At 42.1% G+C, this 24224-nt stretch overlaps 1 protein-coding gene across 1 annotated transcript; it reads right to left on the bottom strand.

Annotated features, from left to right (window-relative positions):
* Positions 1–15400: 15400 nt before the first annotated feature.
* Positions 15401–17934, bottom strand: zgc:158868 (uncharacterized protein LOC791147 homolog). Its single transcript, XM_064928941.1, has 6 exons — positions 17749–17934; positions 17381–17435; positions 16529–16743; positions 16072–16239; positions 15839–15949; positions 15401–15701 (listed from the first exon to the last, which is right to left on the bottom strand). The coding sequence occupies exons 1-6, from the start codon at positions 17887–17889 to the stop codon at positions 15588–15590; spliced, it is 804 nt and encodes a 267-aa protein (XP_064785013.1). The 5' UTR covers positions 17890–17934; the 3' UTR covers positions 15401–15587.
* Positions 17935–24224: the final 6290 nt, after the last annotated feature.

Here is a 24224-nt window from a genome sequence, read left to right as displayed (position 1 = left end):
GTTGATGTGTGCAGAAGGTCCCTGGTTCGCGCCCGGGTATGGGTGAGGGGACGGTTTAAACTTATACTGTTACAGCAGCACAGCCAATGGGTGTGATGTGAGGGTAGGACTCCTCCACTGTAGACCAAGCAACCTTCATGTTCGCAGCATTGTCTGTCACCTGTGCAAATACCTTCTGTGGTCCAAGGTCATTGATGACTGCCTTCAGCTCATCTGCAATGTAGGGAATGGTGTGGTGTGTCTGTTGTCCCTGGTGTCTGTGCTCTTGTCGAATACTGGTTGAGGGGTGGAGATGGTGTAGTTAATTATTCCTTGCCCACAAACATTCGACCACCCATCAGAGATGATTGCAATACCGTCTACTTTCAATATGATTTGCTTGATTTTCACTTGAACTCTGTTGAACTCTACATCCAGCAAATGAGTAGATAAAGCATGTCTGACTGGAGGGGTGTATGCTGGGTGAAGGACATTCAGAAATTTCTTCCAATAAGCTAACTTTTTTGATGAATTTAAACAAAATTCCCAAAGTTCCGGGGCTTAACTTTCCATGGAAAATTACCGGAACGTTTCCAACCCTTTGAAACCATAAGTATCACTATCATTGCTAGCATAGCTGACGTTCGCTAGCTAGCAACCCTAACTAGCTAGCTACCTACCCTAACTAGCTACCCTAACTAGCTAGCTACCTAGCTAGCTGGCTAATGTTAGTCTACCTCAATACATTTGGCTTGGAAACACGATTTCAAAAGATTGAGAGGGGCACTGTATTAGCATTGCTAGCTATTTTTAACAAACTTTGCTTGTAATGGCAATATTGCTATCTCTTTTAATGTTAATTGATTACATGAAACATAATTTAAGTAAACTGTAATTATTTGTTGCTTATTTTCTACTTATTAGATGCATATAATGTCCAGCCTGATCACTGTGTTCACCATTATATTTCACTTCACATGTTATGATATCTGAAGTGAAAAGAAAGGTGATCAGGTTGACTTATGTAGTCAATGTTCTGTGTGTGTGTGTGTGTGTGTGTGTGTGTGACCAACCAGTATCTTTGATGAGGGGCAACACTGCTATGCCCATCAATAGGGATCTGGCAAAGACCTCACCTCTTGCCTGCTCACCAACGGTTTTCGATGGGGAGGACAGAATTAGGTACATACACTCCTGTTGTATACAGGACACTGCACAGGAAGGTATGACCACCCTGACATGTTTTCCAAGGTAGCCCCATTACCACCAGACAACATGCCGATAGGCACAGTATCTGTATTGGCTGGGAATGACAAAGAAAGGAGCACATTGTTATATTAGCAGAACACTGTTTCTATGGTGTTATATATATATATATTTGTTTGTTTTATTTAACTAGGCAAGTCAGTTAAGAACATTACAATGACAGCCTGGGAACAGTACCTTGTTCAGGGGCAGAATGACAGATTTTTACCTCGTCAGCTCTGGGATTTGATCTAGCAACCTTTCAGTTACTGGCCCCGCTAGGCTACCTGCCGCCCCATAAAGCGTTGTTAATTCTACATGGACATTTTACTACATTTGAATGTTATCAAAACACTTAGTTTAGAATATCTACATAAATTCCGCAATTGCATTCTTCTCATATTACTCTGTAGGCTACTGACCTATTCAAAGCTTCCTCTGGCATCTCACCATACATCTGCCAGTAGTTCTTGAACTCAACCTGCAGGAAGTTTGTTTGTGGTGATTGAGTGGGGGGAAACAGCTGCGGTCAATGTTCTGACAGATGGGTGAGTCTTGATGGTGGCAAGGTCACAACTAAGAAACACCCACATCAAACCACACCCCCAAGCCAACTCACATTTGGCTTCTGTCATGCAATGCATTTCTTGAGGAGCAAGCCAAAAATTAGGCCAAATCAGCAGATTTAAGATTTCTGTACAGGATTTCTATGCAGTGCATGTGATGCAGTACATGTTATGAATTTGCAGTCAGGAACTTTTTTATATGAATTGAGCAGGAAACAGTTGAGAGGACTACTCGTAAAGACTAACCACTACAAATTACCTATTAACACACACCCTCCTTTACTGTGGTGAGTGTCCACTCGATAGTATTTATGACCGTGGTAAGGAACCTTACCCAACAAGGGGTGAAACTCATTGGAATGCATGATTCATAGTCTTCCTGTAGTCTACATGGATGCTATGGCTTCATATGTAGCACTCAACACTTAACTCAGTATTGTATGATTTGATCACAAGATAAAGAATTTGCATTCCTTAAATAGCAGAAATCTGTCACACAAACACACACTCGTGCACACACACATGTACGCAAGCAAGCACGCACACACACACATTATGACTTTTCTGATTATGAGACACATTCAATTCCCTATGCCTCATTCTTGTCACTTGACAACCTCAATCAGGAAGAGAAGCATCCCTGACACAACGTTCTCTCTCTCTCAACTTTCTCTCACAAGTTCCCTCCTGTCTCAGCCTCCAGTATTTATGCTGCAGTAGTTTATGTGTCGGGGGGCTGGGGTCAGTTTGTTATATCTGGAGTACTTCTCCTGTCCAATTCGGTGTCCTGTGTGAATCTAAGTGTGCGTTCTCTAATTCTCTCCTCTCTCTCGGAGGACCTGAGCCCTAGCACCATGCCCCAGGACTACCTGACATGATGACTCCTTGCTGTCCCCAGTCCACCTGGCCGTGCTGCTGCTCCAGTTTCAACTGTTCTACCTTATTATTATTCGACCATGCTGGTCATTTATGAACATTTGAACATCTTGGCCATGTTCTGTTATAATCTCCACCCGGCACAGCCGGAAGAGGACTGGCCACCCCACATATGCTCTCTCTAATTCTCTTTCTTTCTCTCTCTCGGAGGACCTGAGCCCTAGAACCATGCCCCAGGACTACCTGACATGATGACTCCTTGCTGTCCCCAGTCCACCTGGCCGTGCTGCTGCTCCAGTTTCAACTGTTCTGCCTTATTATTATTCGACCATGCTGGTCATTTATGAACATTTGAACATCTTGGCCATGTTCTGTTATAATCTCTACCCGGCACAGCCAGAAGAGGACTGGCCACCCCACATAGCCTGGTTCCTCTCTAGGTTTCTTCCTAGGTTTTGGCCTTTCTAGGGAGTTTTTCCTAACCACCGTGCTTCTACACCTGCATTGCTTGCTGTTTGGGGTTTTAGGCTGGGTTTCTGTACAGCACTTTGAGATATCAGCTGATGTACGAAGGGCTATATAAATGCATTTGATTTGATTTTGATTTGTCTCCATTTCAGACCCAGTACATCTGTACTATTAAACACTTTCCCTTTCCCCATTCATAACCATCTATGTATCTCTTACGTTGCAGACAACGTAGGTTTTCCTACCAACTTTCCTTGTGTTTGTTTCTAGATGTTAGTGAGACTGACTGAAGATTAGAAATGGGTAAAAGAGGGCAGAGTAACTGCGTGAGAAAAGGGTTGGGCCTGAGAGACAGAGGCCACACAGAGATCAATGCAGGTTCAAAACTGTAATGGCTCAGTGTTTTTGACAGGATGGGTGAATAATTTGTAACATACTCAACTCCGCTGTTTGCAAAAAGTACTCTGCTGACCCGAGTACTTAATAGTTAAACTTGGTCCCGGTCCACTAGTTCTCTAATAAGTTAATTTTGTACCAGATTAACAAAGGTCTTTGGGGTTTTTTTTTCAATTTAAGACCCATGAAAACATATGCTGTAAATTCAGTGTTTGTGTTGGTTTTGAAAGCAATGATTCTAAATGAATTACTTTTCCCTCTACATATAAAAAAACTGGTAAAGGAAAAACAACAACACTTTAGCCTTGGGGGGCCCAGGGCAAACACTACAGAGGGGAGGTATAGAGTCATAAACATTCCTCCATCCCGAGGTTGGCATGTCGTCAGGGGTCGATTCATACAGGAAACAGCTAAGTAAAACAATCAACACCAGTGTGTAACTGACTGGTGTCAAACGCTGGTCACCAACTATCCACACTCCAACCATACATATTACCGCTTAGACGCATACACTTAAACAGATGTTATAGCGGGTGCAGTGAAATGCTTGAGTAGCCAGCTCCTCAAAAATGCAGTAGAATGTCAAACAAAAAGGAAAGAAAAAAGGAAAATGAATCCAAGAATTATCAGAATGAATCCAAATAATAATAATCCAAATAACAATCTGTGCGCATGTGAAGGGGATGATTTTTTAAAATGTTTATTTATTTTACCTTTATTTAACTAGGCAAGTCAGTTAAGAACAAATTCTTATTTTCTATGGCAGCCTAGGAACAGTGGGTTAACTGCCTGTTCAGGGGCAGAATGACAGATTTGTACCTTGTCAGCTCGGGGATATGAACTTGCAACCTTCCGGTTACTAGTCCAACGCTCTAACTACTAGGCTACCCTGCCGCCCCATGTACATGAAGATATACAGTATCAGTCAAAAGTTTGGACACACCTACTCATTCAAGGATTTTTCTTTATTTTTTACTATTTTCTACATTGTAGAATAATCGTGAAGAACAATTAAAAAACACAAAACCAAAATATATCAATTTTGGGGGTGATATTACATGATTCCATATGTGTTATTTCATAATGTTGATGTCTTCATTATTACAGTTTTTCTCAATTGCTAAAACACAATTTCTGAAACCTTGCTCAATTTCCTGAAAACATTAAACACAAAACCTCATCTTCAAGAACTATTTACATAACCTCTGACTCCTCTCGCAAAATGAAACATTCGCCTTACCTGAACACAGGTAAAACAGTTTTACCTGTGTTCAAAATCAAACACAAAATCAAACAAATCATAAACAAAGTGATCAAAAAGATATACTCTCAAGCAGTCAGTTAAACAATACACTGAAAAATAGAAAACACATTGTTCAAAACATACAATTCTCAGGGAGAAGTACATTTTTAATCTAAAGAAATATTCATATTTTTCCGTCATTGTCTTTTGATGAACGAAAACATGTTCTATCATAGTAGCTCAAAATTTATCAGAAATTACTACTCTGCTTTGCTCTTTACAATTTTGTTTTATGTTCTTCCTCCTCCTTGTACTCCTTTTTACAGTACTGTACCCTGCATCTCACAAACTTGTCCTTTATCACTGTGATACTGTAATTCTTGTTCTTTGTTGATATGAACCTGCAACCAGTCAAAATCTATTGAGCAGTCAGTACTGTTAATAAATGGAAAGCACAATGTTCAGGGCCATACAATTTGTCCATTGTACAGTATACAGCCTACAATGCACTGTACTACAGTATACAAAACTAAAAGGGACAAAAATCAAAGGAGTCAATGTGATCAATATGCTTCTTCTTGTCAATGTGCCTTGTCTTTGGGCTGGGTCAGGCCAGAGCACTTAGTCGACATCACAAGCAATATTGTCCCTCCCGAGGCAACGAAGGAAGTAGCCTCTTGTGTGCCGTATCCAGCCCTGACATGATTCCTCACCTATATCACCACAGGCTAAATCCATGGCTTGCAGCAGATTTACTCTGGTGTAGGGTTGTCTATCATGCACTTTCCATCTCCAAGAGGAGAAAATCTCCTCAATCAGATTCAGGAAATGTGAGTATGGAGGGAAGTTCATAACCTGCCCATTGATGTTAAACCATTCCCTTACCTGAGCAGCTCGGTGGAAACTGACATTGTCCCACACTATCATATAGGTGGGAATGGGATTCTCATTTAGCTCTTGACCCTGCTGCTCTTGAACCCGCTGCTCAAATAAAATATCTCTTAGATTGGCAATAAATCTTAGAAGGTGCTGGGTGTTATATGGCCGAGTGTAACATGGTGATGTAGAACATCATGGTTGCTGATAGCAGCACAGATTGTGACATTGCCACCTCGTTGACCAGGGACTTCAACAATGGCCCGCTGTCCAATCATGTTTCGGCCTCTCCTTCTCCTCTTTGTTAGATTGAAGCCTGCTTCATCGACAAAGATGAACTCATGGGGTCTGTCCAAAGATTCCAAGTCAAATATTATCTGTGTAGAAATACAATATACTGTATGTAGGATTTTGTAAGTCGTACAGAGACAGTACATATACTGTAGAGTACATTGTATGTACTGAAGAGTAATGTCATTCGCATAGTATGTGTTAGTACTGTAGACAATCTGGATTACAGTAAATGTTTCTGAATGTACACTTAGTTGCACATACTGGGCTCGCAGTTCTTTCACCCTTGGTGAGTTGTGCTCATTTACATTACATTACATTTAAGTCATTTGGCAGACGCTCTTATCCAGAAATTTACTTACAAATGAGTTGTGCATCCAAAACAGCCACTTTACAATAGTGCATCTAAATCATTTAAGGGGGGTGACTTTATCCTATCCTAGGTATTCCTTAAAGAGGTGGGGAATACCTAGGATAGGATAAAGTAATCTCACCCCCCTTAAATGATTTAGATGCACTATTGTAAAGTGGCTGTTCCACTGGATGTCATAAGGTGAATTCACCAATTTGTAAGTGCTCAAAAGGTACTCTGTATGTACTCTGTATACTTGTTTCATTCGCATCCTGTTACGATGGAGGACACGGTCAATTGTGGAAATGCTCACACTGTCGATTCCCTGGAAGTATGTGTTGTCTTGTATCACTCGTTCCTGGATTTCTCTGAGTCGTATTGCATTATCTTGAAGGACCATGCCAACTATAACGGCCTCTTGCTCCCGAGTGAATATAGCTGTCCTTCCACCTGCATGTGGCAGCCTTGCAATTCTACATAAAGTAGTTGTGCAGTTACAAAACATATTCATGCAGTACAATACATACAGTGATTAACTTTACAAATGTCTATTGGAACAGCTGCATGTAGTATAGTACAGTAAATGTGCAATTACAAAAATACAGTAGTATCCTGTACCTGGTCTCTCCTCTGAATGTCCTTACTATGGTGGACACAGAACATCATCTCAAATTGGGTTGCACTCTAAGTCCTGCTTCCCTCATTGTCAGTCCATGGACAAGAACATGGTCTATAACTGTTGCTCGAATTTCATCAGATATTTCCACTTTGTCTTCCTCTTCGTCCTCCTCTTCCTCTTTCTTGCCCTCCTCTTCCTCCTCGTCACCCACCTTGCATACGCACTCATCCTCTCACATTGTTTCTTCTATCCATTCTCAGACTTTCTCCTTCCCACCTTCAACAACCTATTTGCTCTCTGAACTGGCGTATATTGGTTGTGTTGCATCATTTGAAACAGGTTAAATCAATTTTGAATGGTTGTTCAATCAATGACATGTCTTCTCTATTTGTATTTGATTGTTGCCACTTGTGTTTACCAGTATGGATGACATGTGCATTAGAGTGCAGAATGTGTTTTGAGAATGAGAATGTGTTTAGAGTTTTGCTGAAAAGTCTAAGTGAGATCTGCAAATTGTGTTTTACCATGTGAAATGGTTTAAGGTATTGACAACAGACTGCATCATTAGCTAAATGAGTCCAGGCAACTGAGAACTTTGTTCATCCAATGGGTTTTAGTGTTTTAGCAATTGAGAAAAACTGTAAGGGTAGGCAACAACACATCTGCCACGCTGATCCTCAACACTGGGGCCCCTCAGTGGTGTGTACTTAGTCCCTTCCTGTACTCCCTGTTCACCCAAGACTGCGTGGCCAAACATGACTCCAACACTATCATTAAGTTTGCTGACGACACAACAGTAGTAGGCCTGATCACGGACGACGATGAGACCGCCTATAGGGAGGAGATCAGAGAACTGGCAGTGTGGTGCCAGGACAACCTCTCCCTCAATGTGAACAAGAAAAAGGAGCTGATCGTGGACTACAGGAAAAGGCGGGCCGAACAGGCCCCCATTAACATAAACAGGGCTGTAGAAGAGCAGGTCGAGAGTTTCAAGTTCCTTGGTGTCCACATCACCAACGAACTATCATGGTCCAAACACACTAAGACAGTTGTGAAAAGGGCACAACAAAACCTTTCCCCCTCGGGAGACTGAAAAAATTTGGCATGGGTCCCCAGATCCTCAAAAAGTTATATAGCTGCACCATTGAGAGCATCCTGACCAGTTGCATCACCACCTGGTATGGCAACTGCTCGGCATCTGACCGTAAGGAGCTATAGAGGGTAATGCGTACGGCCCAGTACATCACTAGGCCAAACTTCCTGCCATCCAGGAACTATATAATAGGCGGTGTCAGAGGAAAGCCCAAAAAATTGTCAGAGACTCCAGTCACCCAAGTCATAGACTGTTTTCTCTGCTACCTCATGTCAAGCGGTACCGGAGCACCAAGTCTAGGACCAAAAGGCTCCTTAACAGCTTCTAACCCAAAGTTATAAGACAGCTGAACAATTAATCAAATGGCCACCTGACTATTTACATTGACACCCCCTCCATTTGTTTTGTACACTGACTCGGTACCGGTACTCCCTGTATATAGCCTCGTTATTGATATATTATTGCGTTCATTTTTATTACATTTTTTTACTTGAGTTTATTTGGTAAATATTTTCTTAACTCTTCTTGAACTGCACTGTTGGTTAAGGGCTTGTAAGTAAGCATTTCACGGTAAGGTCCACACTTGTTGTATTCGGAGTACGTGACAAATAAAGTTTGATTTGATTCTACAATGTAAAAAAAAGTACAACTAAATAAAAACCCTGGAATGAGTAGGTGTGTCCAAATGTTTTGACTTGTACTTTACCTTGAATGATATGCACAACAATAGAGATGTTAGAGTGAGCTCCGTTGAGTATATCTAAGCACTATACAGTATATGAATGTGAAGTGACCAGTGTTCAATGTCTCTACATACATGGGACAGCAGCGAAGACAGAGAGTGTGTGTGTGTGTGAGCAGAGGTGTATGTCAGTCAAATGTATTTATAAAGCCCTTTTTACAGCAGATGTCACAAAGTGCTTACACAGAAACCCAGCTTCAAAACACAAAGAGCGAGCAATGCAGATGTAGAAGCACAATGGCTAGGAAAAACTCCCTAGAAAGGCAGGAACCTAGGAAGAAACCTAGAGAGGAACCAGGCTTTGAGCACCTGAGATGGTCCTATGTGTGTGTGTGAGAGACTGTGTGTTTTTTGGTTTGTGTGGATGTTTTTGTGTGAGTGTATGTTTGCAAAATGTGTCTAAGATGCAGGTAGGGTTGCACATTTTGGAGGATATTTAGAGATGGAAACTTTCCATGGGAATATGGGAATTAACGGAAATATGTAAATTAATATTAATACCATTTAAATGTAGATGTTGTTTGCATTGGATATATTTACCATACGGAGACAGAAACAAACCTTTTACCTTATCATAAATAGACAATTACAAATGATTAAATCCTTCCAATAGAAATAAAAACAATTTAGTTACGAATGTAACTTCAATTAAATTTGTTGACTCTTCACATTGGATGATTTCACTGAAAGGATTGGATGATTTCACAAAAGACAGGGAATATTGAATGATCCACAATGATCCATCCCAAAATCTGTAAAATAATAGTCCAGAAACTAAACTTTGGTTGTCTTCCTCTCAGGATTCCATGTCTTCTCCCTGGACCTCCTCATTGTCCACCTCTTGAACATCAGACTTTGAGGCCTCATCTTCACTGTCACTTTCCAACCTCGTTGATGATGGCTCGTTGTCAGGCTCAAAAAGCCTCAAATTTTCCCGGATGGCCACAAGTTTTTCAATCCTTGTGTTGGTCAGCCTGCTGCGTGATTTGGCGTGTGTGTTCCCAAACAAGGACCAGTTGCGCTCTGATGCGGCTGTTGTTGATGGGATTTGGAGGATGATGGAGGCAACAGGGGAAAGAACCTCAGATCCACAAAGTCCCTTCCACCAGGTGGCTGATGAGATATGTTGGCACGACTGCCATATTGCATCTCCATCCCAAAACCCTTGCTTGGAAGTGTACTTCGCCAGACTGCCAAGAACCTTGCCCTCATCCAGGCCAAGGTGGCGAGACAATAATGATGACACCATAGGCCTTGTTGATCTCTGCACCAGACAGGATGCTCTTGCCAGCATACTTGGGGTCCAACATGTACACTGCGGTGTGTATGGGCTTCAGGCAGAAGTCTTCACACTTTTTGATGTATACCAGAACTGCAGTTTCCTCTGCTTGGAGCAACAGTGGAGTGGGCAGGGCATCACAGATTTCTTCTCTTACATCTGCAAGCAGAGTCTGAACATCAGACAGGATGGAATTGTCTCCCTCAATCCGTGCAATGGCTACTGCTATATGTTTCAGGAGTTTCAAGCTGCTTACCACTCTCTCCCAAAATACATAATCCAGGAGGATCCTCTCGGTGGGGCTGTCCATGTTGGCAGACTGTGATATGGCCATTTCTTGGAGAGACTCCTTCCCCTCCAGGAGACTGTCAAACATGATGACAACACCACCCCAGTGGGTGTTGCTGGGAAGCTTCAATGTGGTACTCTTATTCTTCTCTTTGCTTGGTGAGGTAGATTGCTGCAATAACTTGATGACCCTTCACATAGCTAACCATTTCCTTGGCTCTCTTGTAGAGTGTATCCATTGTTTTCAGTGGCATGATGTCCTTGAGGAGCAGATTCAATGCATGAGCAGCACAGCCAATGGGTGTAATGTGAGGGTAGGACTCCTCCACTGTAGACCAAGCAGCCTTCATGTTCGCAGCATTGTCTGTCACCATGGCAAATACCTTCAGTGGTCCAAGGTCATCGATGACTGCCTTCAGCTCATCTGCAATGTAGAGACTGGTGTGTCTGTTGTCCCTTGTGTCTGTGCTCTTGTAGAATACTGGTTGAGGAGTGGAGATGTAGTTAATTATTCCTTGCCTCCACCCATCAAATCACCCATCAGAGATGATTGCAATACTGTCTGCTTTCTCTATGATTTGCGTGATCTTCACTTGAACTCTGTTGAACTCTGCATTCAGCAAATGAGTAGATAAAGCATGTCTGGTTGAAGGGTTGTATGCTGGGTAAAGAACATTCAGAAATCTCTTCCAATACACATTGCCTGTGAGCAGAGGTGAACCAGTTGCATACACAGCTCGAGGAAGAGATTCATCAGCATTTCTCTGACTACATTCCTCAATTTAGTCAAAAACTTCTGATTCCAGGAGGACCATGAGCTGTTGCTATCGATAAGGTTTGATTTATAATTTTCACTTCGAATAGAAGTAGAGGGACTTTTGTCAGACGTTGCATGTTGTGAGCGTTGAGGGAACTTTATGCACTTGGCCAGTTGATTCTGTATCTTTGTTGCATTATTCACATATGACTTGGCACAGTATTTGCAAATGTACACAGCTTTTCCTTCTAAATTAGCTGAAGTGAAATGTCTCCACACGTCAGATTTTCCTGTAAAAATGAGAAAAACATTTGTAAAAAAAAAGATACTATTTAATGTTCCGAAATAGTTAGATTAAACAACTCCTTTGAAATATTAATGTTTTAAATGAAACATGCATGGGAACATGCATGAAATAACACTCCTCAGTAGCAGGCTCAAGCTAAACCCCACCTGGTAGCAAAAACTAACTAGCAGAAATTGTGAAGTTAGAAATGATTTAACCACTTTATCAAGGCGAGACCCAAATGCAGACACAGGAGGCAGATGGTTGGAGTCTTACAATGTTTATTAATCCAAAGGGGTAGGCAAGAGAATGGTTGTGGACAGGCAAAAGGTCAAAACCTGATCAGAGTCCAGGAGGTACAGAGTGGCAGGCAGGCTCAAGGTCAGGACAGGCAGAATGGTCAGGCAGGCGGGTACGGAGTCCAGAAACAGGCAAGGGTCAAAACCGTGAGGACTAGAAAAAAAAAGGAGAATGTCAAAAACAGGAAAACCTCTGGTTGATTTGGAAACATACAAGACAAACTGGCACAGAGAGACAGGAAACACAGGGATAAATACACTGGGGAAAATAAGCAACACCTGGAGGGGGTGGAGACAATCACAAGGACAGGTGAAACAGATCAGGGTGTGACACATTTTGCTGTAGGTTTGTATTTACTAGTTAACAAAAAATCATGTATGTCACATAAAATATATTCACCCCACCCTGTATTGTAATCAAAACTTACCAGAAAGCATGTAGTCCTTGGTTCAGACAGTGTAGTAGTGTGGGCTCAATAGCATCTCATTAGTGTGCAAGATCTTGAGAATCAGCTGTACATGTGATTCCATTGAATTGGAGATAGTTTAACCAAAATATGCCACAAGACCTAGAATTGCCTTATGTGTATCCCACAAAAAAGGTTCACTGTTATAAGCTTTTTTAAATGAATTTAAGCAACATTCCCAAAATTCCGGGGCTTAACTTCCTATAGAAAAAATTTCGTAAAGATTATCACACCCAGGGCCTTGAGTTTAGTGACGAGCAAGAGATGTTGTGCTGCCGGAGTGTGAGGTCGCAGCGCTCCCTTACTATTTTCAAGTTGAGAATACAACTGGTAAAAATATTTATATAATATTTCTATTTCCATATAATAAGTCCGTATTATATAATAATATTCAATAGGCTGATCGAGAAATTTTTTGGCGCTCCCGCATCTAAAAAAAAAAATAGTACTACTGTCATGACTCCCGCCGAAGTTGGCTCCCCCGCCTGTTCGGGTGGTGCTCGGCGGTCGTCGTCACCGATCCCTTTTTCTTTTCGGTTAGTTTTGTCTCAATTGTTACACCTGTTCCTATTTTGTGTGTGCTTGATTTGCTTCCCCATTTCGCGTGTGGAACCCGCCCCTTTATTGTGCGGGATTATTTTGTTATTCACGTTGTGTCGTTGGTGCGTTGGACCTTGTTACCCGTTGTTTTGGGTTGGTCAGTGGTTTGCGCATTTCATTTTGGTGCCGCATTAAAATGCATCTTTCTCCTGGACCTCTCTGCGCCTGAGTCCTCGCTACACACCTAGCCAGCCGTGACAACTATTCCACTGGTGACGAGTTTAGAGGGCACTAACCTAGCTTCCTATCCAGGAGCGATAGTTGACTTTCTTGGTCTCAGGCAAATTATACACACACTGTTATCATTTGATCAAGGAATCAATAGCCTTGCAAAACAGAAAAAGTTCAAGGTCTTGATTGGTTGATGGCTGTAAGTAACGTTAAACAAACATTCCACAGCTGAACCACGGAATGATCCAGGATTATTTATTTTTTTGAACATGGTAGAGGCGGGAAGCTGAACCTACAAGTAATGGTGCATAATACTGTCTTCAGATACAGTTTTCATGGATACAATACAGATTCCCTGGGTGAGAGATTCCTTTCTGAATGTTAGTTTGTTCATGTGGGAGGTTGGAAGACAGGCGGCCACCCTTTCTCTTCCATGAAAGCCCTCCTAATATAGAGAAACTCTGCCAAAAACAATTGGACAACGAGAGTGCAACACCGAAAGTCGGGGGGGAGGTGGGCACTGTCAGTCCAGTTTCTTCCACTGGCCAACTCCAACTGGAATATCCAAGGCTGGCTCCGAACCACCCAAAACCAGTGAGCTAATGATTAAACAACAGGACCGTGGGACAGAAAAACAGTCACATTTTTCAGTTGCCACATAGTTAACACAGTGAAATGGAAAGCCATAACAAAGTGTAGGGCTTGGGTTTAAACACCCCCAGGTTTAAACACCCCACTCCTAGAATTTTAGACATTTTATTTCAATACTTTCCCTGGATGACACTTGTCTAACTAAAAATGACATTTGTCTCAAACTTTTTCGTTACTCCAACAAAATTATTTTGGGGTACACTGATCTAATATTTTGTCATTTAGAAAAAGTTCTAGATATCATCTAATTAAGTTAGATCTATAATCTTTATATATATACACTACCATTTAAAAGTTTTGGGTCACTTAGAAATGTCCTTGTTTTTCTCCATTAAAATAACATCAAATTGATACAGTGTAGACATTGTTAATGTTGTAAATGATTATTGTAGCTGGAAATGGCAGATTGTTTTATGGAATATCTACATCGGTGTACAGAGGCCCATTATCAGCAACCATCACTCCTGTATTCAATGGCATGTTGTGTTAGCTAATCCAAATGTATCATTTTAAAAGGCTACGTGATCATTAGAAAACCCTTCTGCAATTATATTAGCACAGCTGAAAACTGTTATGCTGATTAAAGAAGCAATAACACTGGCCATCTTTAGACTAGTTGAGTATCTGGAGCATCAGCATTTGTGGGTTTGATTACAGACTCAAAATGTCCAGAAACGTACTTTCTTCTGAAACTCGTCAGTCTATTCTTGTTCTGAGAAATGAAGGCTATTCCATACTAGAAATTGCAAAGAAACTGAAGATCCCGTACAATGATGTGTACTACTCCCTTCACAGAACAGAGCAAACTGTCTCTAACCAGAATAGAAAGAGGAGTGGGAGGCCCTGGTGCACAACTGAGCAAGAGGACAAGTACATTAGAGTGGCTTGTTTGAGAAACAGATGCCTCACAAGTCCTCAATGGCAGCTTCATTAAATAGTACTCGCAAAACACCTGTCTTAAAGTCAACAGTGAAGAGGCGACTCCGGGATACTGGCCTACTAGGTAGAGTTGCAAAGAAAAAGCCATATCTCAGACAGGCCAATAAAAATTAAATATTAAGATGGGCAAAAAAAACAGACACTGGACATAGAAACTCTACCTAGAAGGCCAGCAGCCTGGAGTCGCCTCTTCACTGTTGACGTTGAGACTGGTGTTTTGCGGGTACTATTTAATGAAGCTGCCAGTTGAGGACTTCTGTTTCTTCTGAGGCGTCTGTTTCTCAAACTAAACACTAATGTACTTGTCCTCTTGCTCAGTTGTGCACCGGGGTCTCCCACTCCTCTTTCTATTCTGGTTAGAGCCAGTTTGCTCTGTTCTGTGAAGGGAGTAGTACCCAGCGTTGTACGAGGAGTAGGGGTGTCGATAAATCTTTTTTTTAAGTGTAAAAAAATAATGCAAATATGTCAATCTGCATCACCTCTTTATGTTTCCATCATCTGTCTTTCACCCATCCCCACTGGGCACGCACTCGTTGAATCAACGTTGTTTCCAAGACATTTCAATGACATTATGTTGAATCAACGTGGAATAGTTGTTGAATTGAGCGGTTGGTCCTTCCATATTTTCCTGTTTTTCATTTCATTCTGCCACTGATCTGCTGTGATAGAGTGATGCCCATCACAGGGACAGTTACAGGAAAACACATCTATTTCCATTGTGCTCAACTTTAGGATGGCTCATCATTTTGCCCATTAGTTTATAGTTTAACAGTTCTTATATAGTCATAACGAGTGCATTTTTTGGATAAGCCAGACAAAGTAAAGTGACAAGTTATTGTATCAACAAATTATATGATAAATGCTGTTGGCACATTTTGTTTTGTGTCCCAAATAATGATAAGCTGTTTTTTAGAGGATTCCAAATGATCAATGAGAGTCTTGCAGTCAGTTTATTGAGTTAAGAAATTGAATCCGAATGAAAAATGAAATTACAGACTCGCCTTTAGGAAGACAAAAAATTATTCAGTCATACTAAGAGATTTTTCACAGAACTCAGAAGTCTAAGTCTATTGGTCCCAGAGACTGGACCATTGGCCTGGAACATCACCATGGGATACCATTCCCTTCCCAGTCCATAAGGCTGCCATTGTGCTTCTCTGTGAGGGTTGACATCACATGCAGAATGCCTTTGGCACTGTCCTCAGTCGTCACCGGTGCCTGTCGAACAGAAACCCATCACAGACAAACAGTTTTAGATCTGTGCCATTCTGCTATGACTCTAGTCCTACCTCATTCTACACTTATAAACAAATATGTATTTTTACACCCCCCCCCGTCCCCCCCCCGTTACTCACATTTGGGCCTCCCATGTCAGTTTTCACCCAGCCAGGGTGAATGGCCATGACCAGAATCCCATCCCTCTGGAAGTCCTCTGCCAGGCAACATGTCAGCATGTTCAGTGCTGCCTAGTGGAGAATAGGACAAAATAAATCACTTTATCCACATCTTCCTTATTCAGCATGTTCCTCTATCAGCCAGAAGAGTGTTAAGGATCAAATTAGAAGTAGGCCTACTGATGGTGGCATACCTTGCTGGCTCTGTAAGGATACATAGGGGCCATGGAGAAAGTCTCACGACACTTCTCAACCGAGGACAGCAGAGTGGAGATGTTGATGATGGCTGCCCTGCTACAGGACATCCCTGTTGTCACAGGACCTGATTGGTCAGCTGCCTTCTGCAGGTATGACCTGAACTCCTGGAAGAAAAGACAGATACAGAAGTCATTTTCTTAATCTCAGTGTCAATACAACGTCAATACATCAAAGATTTGGATCTTGTAACTTTTTCATACACCTTTGCCCTTTAGAAATTGATCCCCCCCAAAAATGTGTAGCATGTATTCATTGAGAGATTTATAGAGAGCAGATAACTCAAAGTACAACTTAACAACATTCCTGAGAAGGGAGTAATTAAACAATGAAACAGTAAGACAAAAGCCTAGTCTTCTGAAGCACTTCATGTAATAGTGCATGTACAGGATCGACCTTAGCGATGAGCATGGGTCCCACTGCGTTGGTGACAAACAAATCCACCATCTCCTTCTTGCTCGTCACTGCCAGTGTGCCAGGGGGGTTATTCCCGTTGTTCACGGCAGGGCCATTAATGGCAGCGTTGTTAATGATCAGATTCAGGCTGCCGTCAATCAGTTTATCACCGACTACCCTGGAGGCCTCGGATATACTGACTGGGTCTGCAACGTCTGTCAACACAACATTTTTTAAATGTAGACGTTTAGGAAGGAAGTATAGCTCAATCAGCTCTTGTTGTCACCCTATAAGAAATAATTTTTTTGCACCAAGTTGTCTCGTGTTATCTCTGTGTGTAAGGGAGTGCGTAACTGGCGGCAGGGAAGTTAGGCGCAGGAGAGCAAAACTGGGTAATCAACGGAGCAGTTTTTTTCATAAAACCACCGGAACCAGAACCACAAACAAATAGGTACAAAACCAGTTGCGCACCAGAGAAAATGTGCACATGCACTTACAATAAACAATTCCGCACAAAGACATGGGGGGAACAGAGGGTTAAATACACAACATGTAATGAGGGAAATGAGACCAGGTGTGTTGGAAGACAAGACAAAACAAAAGGAAAATGAAAAGTTGATTGATGATGGCTCGAAGACTGCCGAGCGCCGCCCGAACAAGGAGAGGAACCGACTTCGGCGGAAGTCGTGACACTGTGTATTTTTATGGCAGGTCACAATATGCAAAATATAAGCCTCAACATGGGACATTTGGGCTATTGGACATTTTATTTTACAACATGTTCATTGAAATTGCAATAGAGGTCAAATTTGTTTTTGTGTTTTCATAAAGCCAAAGTAGCAGAAACCTTACCCAATCTCACAATAGTGAGCAGTTGGGGATGCCTCTGCGCCAGCTCCTTCAGTGCCTTAAAGAAGGAGCAAATGTGTTGGGTCAGGGCAGGCTAAATTCTAGGATCTTGATTCACTCCAACAATTTCCATAGAGAATTAAGTGGATATACAAAGTCACGTGCTAATGAATCTTTCCAATTCAAATGTACAGTACTTAGAGAGAATCTACGTATTATATTTAACTCAAATATCTTGCTACATAAAACAGAAACCATGCTCAATTTTCTACTGTTGCCAACCTCTACATACTCTGTGCCATGCATTAGGCTCTGGAGCTCTCTGATACTTTGCTACTTTCTGTAAACTGGCCTTAGAGGCTGTGGACTACCTGAGCTCCATATAGATCTCGACACGAGGCAAAGATCTGGGCTGGAGCACTGGTGGACTCTGCCAGCTGACGGACTAGCTCTAGACCGATTCCCCGGTTAGACCCTGTCACCAGAACACTGCCTCCTATCCTAGCCGCCATAGTCGCTGTCTGCCTATTGAATGAATTTATCCCACACTGACACTGTCCTTATGATTATGTGTAATGTATGTGCGGGCGGGAACAGTATTTAGAGTTCATAGTTAATCTTTACCTATGTTAATGTTTAATCTGCATGGGCTGCACCTTAGTACCAGCGTCATCCCATTTCACAAATAATGCCCTGCACACTCACTATTCAGCAAGGATTTGGACAACAGACTCTTTAGGGCAAGACCAGTAGGAAACGAAAGATGGATAATTACCAGGAAAATGGTAGTTGTGAAATACATACAATATTTATTTTATACTGAACAAAAATAGAAACACAAAATGTGTTGGTCCCATGTTTCATGAGCTGAAACATAAGATACATAAGATGTTCCTCAAATTGTGTGCACAAATTTGTTTACATCCCTGTTATTGAGCATTTATCCTATGCCAAGATAATCCATCCACCTGATAGGTGTGGCATATCAAGAAGCTGATTAAACAGCATGATCATTACACAGGTGCACCTTGTCCTGGGGACAATAAAAGGCCACTAAAATGTGCAGTTGTGTCACACAACACAATGCCACAGATGTCTGAAGTTTTTATTTATTTTACCTTTATTTAACTAGGCAAGTCAGTTAAGAACAAATTCTTATTTTCAATGACGGCCTAGGAACAGTGGGTTAACTCATTCTGATTGGCTGGGCCTGGCTCCCAAGTGGGTGGGCCTATGCCCTTCCAGGCCCACCCATGGCTGTGCTCCTGCCCAGTCGTGTGAAATCCATAGATTAGGACCTAACACACTGTTTTAAATGACTGATTTCCTTATATGCACTGTAGCTCAGTAAAAAACATTTCAATTTCGTTTTAATATTATTTAGTTTCGGTGTTTGGGATAGAAAGTAGCCTATGCATGGGAGGCTAGGAGCTATTTATGAGTTGTATCCCTGTAGTTTCCTTGGGGTGGGGGGGGTAGTCCCTCCTTGACACTGGGGGGCAGTAAAACATAAGGTAACGGGCCAGGACCATAGACTTGGCTCGACATAACATCTCTGTATATGTGTCATGATGGTGTCTGTGAGAGGACGGGCAGCGCCATTAAGGCAATCTCCATCTTGAAATAGTAATTGTTATTTTTCACAAGTAAAATTCATTGGCTGATCCCTTTTGTCACGACTCCTACCGGGTCATCATGTCATGCCAACCCGGTCATCAGGAGGGATTAGCCAATGAAGTTGGAAGTCCCGCCCAGTTGACTAAGTCAAAATGGTGAAAGTATTCAAAGGCGCTACCCATGCTAATACAGGCTTTTGTCCAATAGAGGACTCCATACAACTGGCCAGGACATGGTTAGGTTTAAATTATAAATCAATCCTTATGTAACTTGGATTTAAAGAATAAGTACCTAGACTGGTGCAAGATATATGGTGGAAGAATATTGCCCATGTTGCCCATTTGCCCATGTTTACACCAATCCAATCCAATGCCTTTTCTTTGATTTTAGTAGTACTTGTAAGAAGAATGAAGTACCTTTACCCGACAGAAAGAGAGGGAAAATCATGGCACATTTGACATGTTATGTAATATTAAACATGTATCCCTGACTATCCCCTTCAAATAGTGTTAATAAAAACAGCTGCAACAGCAAAAGCATAAGCAATACAAAATGTCTTCACAAATCAGTTCACAGCCAGCTAATTTGCGTGTGTGTGTGTGCACGTGTGTGCGCCAAGGTTATAGTAAACAAAACCTGAAACTAAAATAAAAAATAATTGAAAAGCTAAAACTATACTGAACCAAATAAATTAGTTTTATTCTTCTATTTATGTACTGCTGGACCAAATCGGAGAGATGGATAGAAGCAAGCCCATGTAATACTTTGTAGGTTAGCAGTAAAACCTTGAAACCAGCCCTAGTCTTAACAGGAAGACAGTGTAGAGGCTAGCACTGAAGCAATATGATCACATTTTTGGTTCTAGTCAAGATTCTAGCAGCCGTGTTCAGCACTAACTGAATCCCTGGGACCATGTCTCAGGACTACCTGACCTGATGACTCCTTGCTGTCCCCAGTCCACCTGGTATTGCTGCTGCTCCAGTTTCAAACTTTTCTGCCTACAGCTATGGAACCCTGACCAGTTCACTGGATGTGCTACTTTGTCCCGGGAACTGCTGTTTTCGACTCTCTCCCTACCGCACCTGCTGTCGAACTGAATGCTCGGCTATGAAAAGCCAACTGACATTTAACCTGAGGTGCTGACCCTCTACAACCACTGTGATTATTATTATTTGACGCTGCTGGTCATCTATGAACATCTTGGCCATGTACTGTTATAATCTCCACCCAGCATAGCCAGAAGAGGACTGGCCACCCCCCAGGGCCTGGTTTCTCTCTAGGTTTCTTCCTAGGTTCCTGCCTTTCTAGGGAGTTTATCACCTGCATTGCTTGCTGTTTGGGGTTTCAGGCTGGGTTTCTGTATAGCACTTTGTGACATTAGCTGATGTAAAAAAAAGGCTTTATAAATACATTTGATTGATTGAACTGGAGAACAAACAGCCCTTTCAGTCAGGTAACCATGGTGACATTTCACATTCCAGTTACAACACTCAAATGTCAAGAATAAGACTTGTTTTCACCATTCATGTTTGGCACTTTTTAAAGTCGATGGTCAAGGAAATATGTCAGTGCAAATGAAGAATATCTAAGTTATGTAACAGAATGGAACATACAGTGGGTCATCCCGGGAGAAGATTTAAGTTGTAAATGAATCTTGAATCCTCACACAGTCATGATGAATCACATTGAAAAGTTGCAGATTTATGGATGAGTAAAAAATTTAAAAAAAAAAAGAAGCGATCAGATAAGCTAACTACTTTTTATCTTCAAGGGACCTAAACTGCTGAACAAACTTAGGTATGCTGTGGCATGCTAGGCATTTCAACCAGACAAAAAAATATTACAAGAAGGAGTGCATACAAGCCTGTATTCTCCTTTGGGCAACCTGACTGATTTTAGGCCATCCATAAGTAGTTCTCTCTCACTACTGTCTCTATGCCCTAGTTTGCCTCCTACAAAGTATATTAGAGTCGCCCATCACTGTCAAACATTACACAGAGTTGTCTCTTTATTTTGATGCTTGACTCAGAAACATCTGAATCCTCCAGTAAAAGACATGTGGGACCTCAACAGTAACTTGCCTTGCACTCGATACAGTGATATTGTTATGTCCATCGTTAGTGGTAGAATGACCGGACCAAGGTGCAGCGTGGTAGGCGTACATTTTCTTCATTAAAATGTTCCACCACCCACAAAAAAAAAATAATAAATAATAATAAATATCAACATAACGCTTCAGATTTCAACAAACAAAGACAAGATCCCACAACCTAAATGTGGGGAAAAAGGGCTGCCTAAGTATGATCCCCAATCAGAGACAACGATAGACAGCTGCCTCTGATTGGGAACCACACTCGGACAAAAACAAAGAAACAGAAAACATAGAATGCCCACCCAAATCACACCCTGACCTAGCCAAATAGAGAAATAAAAAGGCTCTCTAAGGTCAGGGCGTGACAGATATACCATACAGGAATCGTTTGAGTGAAGCCCAGAGGAATGCTAGGTAGGTAGCCAGGCTGCTCTGAGTCAGCGGGTTGGTCTGGTAACCTGCTGAGAGGTGTGGAAGTCAGAGAGCTGAGGGAATGCAGGGCCCAGAGCGGACAGGCTGGTCTGACAACATTACTCCCCCCCTTCTAGAGCACGTGTCAAACTCATTCCACAGAAGGCCAAGTTTCTATGAGTTTTCACTCCTGCCTTGGACTTGATTGATGAACTAAGGTCACTAATTAGTAAGGAACGCCAGGTGTTAATTGAAAGGAAAAACAAAAACCCGCAGACACTCAGCCCTCCGTGGAATGAGTTTGACACCTCTTTTCTAGAGCATTCCACATTACTTCCTTCAGAACTCTGAGCCCTGTACAGGATCCACCTGCATCATCCACCTTGCGTCTTTTTACTGGGGGATGGCTGGGCTATGTCTATTTACAGTACTAATATATACTTTCATTCAATGAAAAAAAGTTGTATCTTATGAATCACTTGCTGCTTGCTGTGCCACACTAACATTGGTGTCTCTCTGAAATCCTTTAACCCTGACGAGTCTTCAGCACTATTGTTACAAGTATTCTAAACTCACTTTTGCTCAGGTAGTGGTGGTGGTAATAATATGCTCCGGTAAGTTACAGGAAAGGTAGAGCATATTCAGATACTGTTCCCTATAAAATCTTTTCAGAGAAAAGGTGTGGAGACAACTTTGCCAATTAAGTAAGTTAATCATCTAATTTATAAATATTATCTTTGAGGAGGATGTGAAAATGTGAATAACCAGAGAGGTGGCAGTGAACAGGTAGAAACCACACCAGTGTGTGAGTGACAGCTGCTGAATACAGCAATAGGAATCACAACGATGAGACTGAGAACCGCCCTCCATTGTCTGTTTGGCAGCAGGATATGAATAGAGGCATCTCAAAGAAACATCTCCTGAATGTCATCACCTGTCCCATCCACCAGTCTACCAGCTATCACAGGGCTCTAGGTTTTTGTTAGTGCTCGTGCTTCTGATAGATAGGCTCCTCGAAACTCTGTAGCATTTGCCCAGTAGTTTACTGTAGTTTCTTCAAATTAGAGATGTCAGACATCACACGTAAACTAATATCATATCACTTTGTTTTGGAAGAATTTTGCATTTCAGGATACCAGTTAATTTCAGTCACTAAAGAGTGAATAACATCCCTGTTAGATGAGAATGTTTTTCCATGGCAATCACCAGAAGGACAGGGAGACAGGCGTGGGAGTATTATATATCTTATCAACATTACTGCTCAGCAGCCTGACATGGCTGACTCACATAGCTCACATACTCAAGGAAACAACCAGAGGAAAGTCTGATGGAAGTTGTCCTGAAAACAGATCCAACTTCTCTCTCAAGGGTGTGGCTATGAAGGTGAAACTGCAAACATGTAGAGTTTCTCTGACATGCACCCTTTCCTCTTGGGTGATGGAGGCTTTTCATGAGGAGAATCTGTTTCTCTGCAGCCTGTACCATATTAAATATAATATGTGTGTTCAGGTGAGTAGGTAGGCTTGCATGCATTTACAGGAAGCTTCCTCTGAGAAGAGCTCAGGAAATTGCTTGGCCCCCTTGGCAGCGGTGTGAAGATCAAAGCACTGGCAGGCGTTAGGCAACATCCACTGAGGTTGCAGGATTATTGTCTCTCTTCACTCCTGCATTCCTGCTCTCTCTATCATCTGAGACACTGTGGGACCAGTGGAGGGGGTGAAGGGTGGCAGAGCTCCACACTACTGCATATGAGTGTGCTTCTACAGATTTGGTCGGGTGAATTACATTGATGGTTTCCCTGTCAGCTTTTAGTCAGGATGTTGTCATTGTCCCAGTCTGAACAGGTTGAACTGTGAATGAAGAGATATATGGTACAAAATACAGGGGTGAAACAGAGAAGGTTCAATCACAAACGTCTCCTTAATTAATTATTGCATTAGCTATGCACAAAAGGAACAATCTAATCCTTAGTATCCTAATCTGTAAAGCTTTGAGGGATTTACATAATTTAGTAGAGGCCATGCCATACCAAACCCATGTTCCTTTGTCAGAGACACACACAGAGTGGTACTGTTTTTCAGCCTCTCGGTCCCAGCTTTGATGCACCTGTACTGACCTTGCCTTCTGGATGATAGAGAGGTGAACAGGCAGCGGTTCGGGTGGTTGATGTCCTTGATGATATTTTTGGCCTTCCTGTGACATCGGGTGCTGCATGTTTCCTGGAGGGCAGGTAGTTTGCCCCCGGTAATGCGTTGGGCAGACCGCACCACCCCCTGGAGAGCCTTGCATTTGCGAGCGATGCAGTTGCAGTACCAGGCGGTGATACAGCCCGACAGGATGTTTTTAATTGTGCATCTGTAAAAATGGTTTTAGGTAACAAGCCACATTTCTTTCGCTTCCTGAGGTTGAATAGGCTCTGTTGCGCCTTTTTCACCACACTGTCTGTGTGAGTGGTCCATTTCAGTTTGCAGTGATGTGTAAGCTAAGGAACTTGAAGATTTCCACCTCCTCCACTGCGGTCCCGTCGATGTAGCTAGGGGGGTGCACCCTCTGCTGTTTCCTGAATTCCAAGATCATCTCCTTTGTTTTGTTGACATTGAGTGAGAGGTTGTTTTCCAGGCACCACACTCCCAGAGCCCTCACCTCCTCCCTGCATGCTGTCTCATCATCGTTGGTAATCAAGCCTACTACTGCTGTGTCCTCTGCAAACTTGATGATTGAGTTGGA

The sequence above is a fragment of the Oncorhynchus masou genome, chromosome 22 (assembly GCF_036934945.1).
Source record: "Oncorhynchus masou masou isolate Uvic2021 chromosome 22, UVic_Omas_1.1, whole genome shotgun sequence".
Lineage (NCBI taxonomy): Eukaryota > Metazoa > Chordata > Actinopteri > Salmoniformes > Salmonidae > Oncorhynchus > Oncorhynchus masou.
Note: the sequence above shows the minus strand (reverse complement) of the source record. Positions and strands in the feature narration are given on the sequence as shown.

What these genes read in the sequence shown, in the direction of transcription:
- zgc:158868 (XM_064928941.1), bottom strand. Translation starts at nt 17,889, where the DNA reads ATGGCGGCTAGGATAGGAGGCAGTGTTCTGGTGACAGGGTCTAACCGG. An exon ending in GAGATCTATATGGAGCTCAG is followed by an intron (nt 17,436 to 17,748) that starts GTAGTCCACAGC and finishes TCCTTCTTTAAG; the next exon opens with GCACTGAAGGAGCTGGCGCA. An exon ending in GCTCACTATTGTGAGATTGG is followed by an intron (nt 16,744 to 17,380) that starts GTAAGGTTTCTG and finishes TTGTGTTGACAG; the next exon opens with ACGTTGCAGACCCAGTCAGT.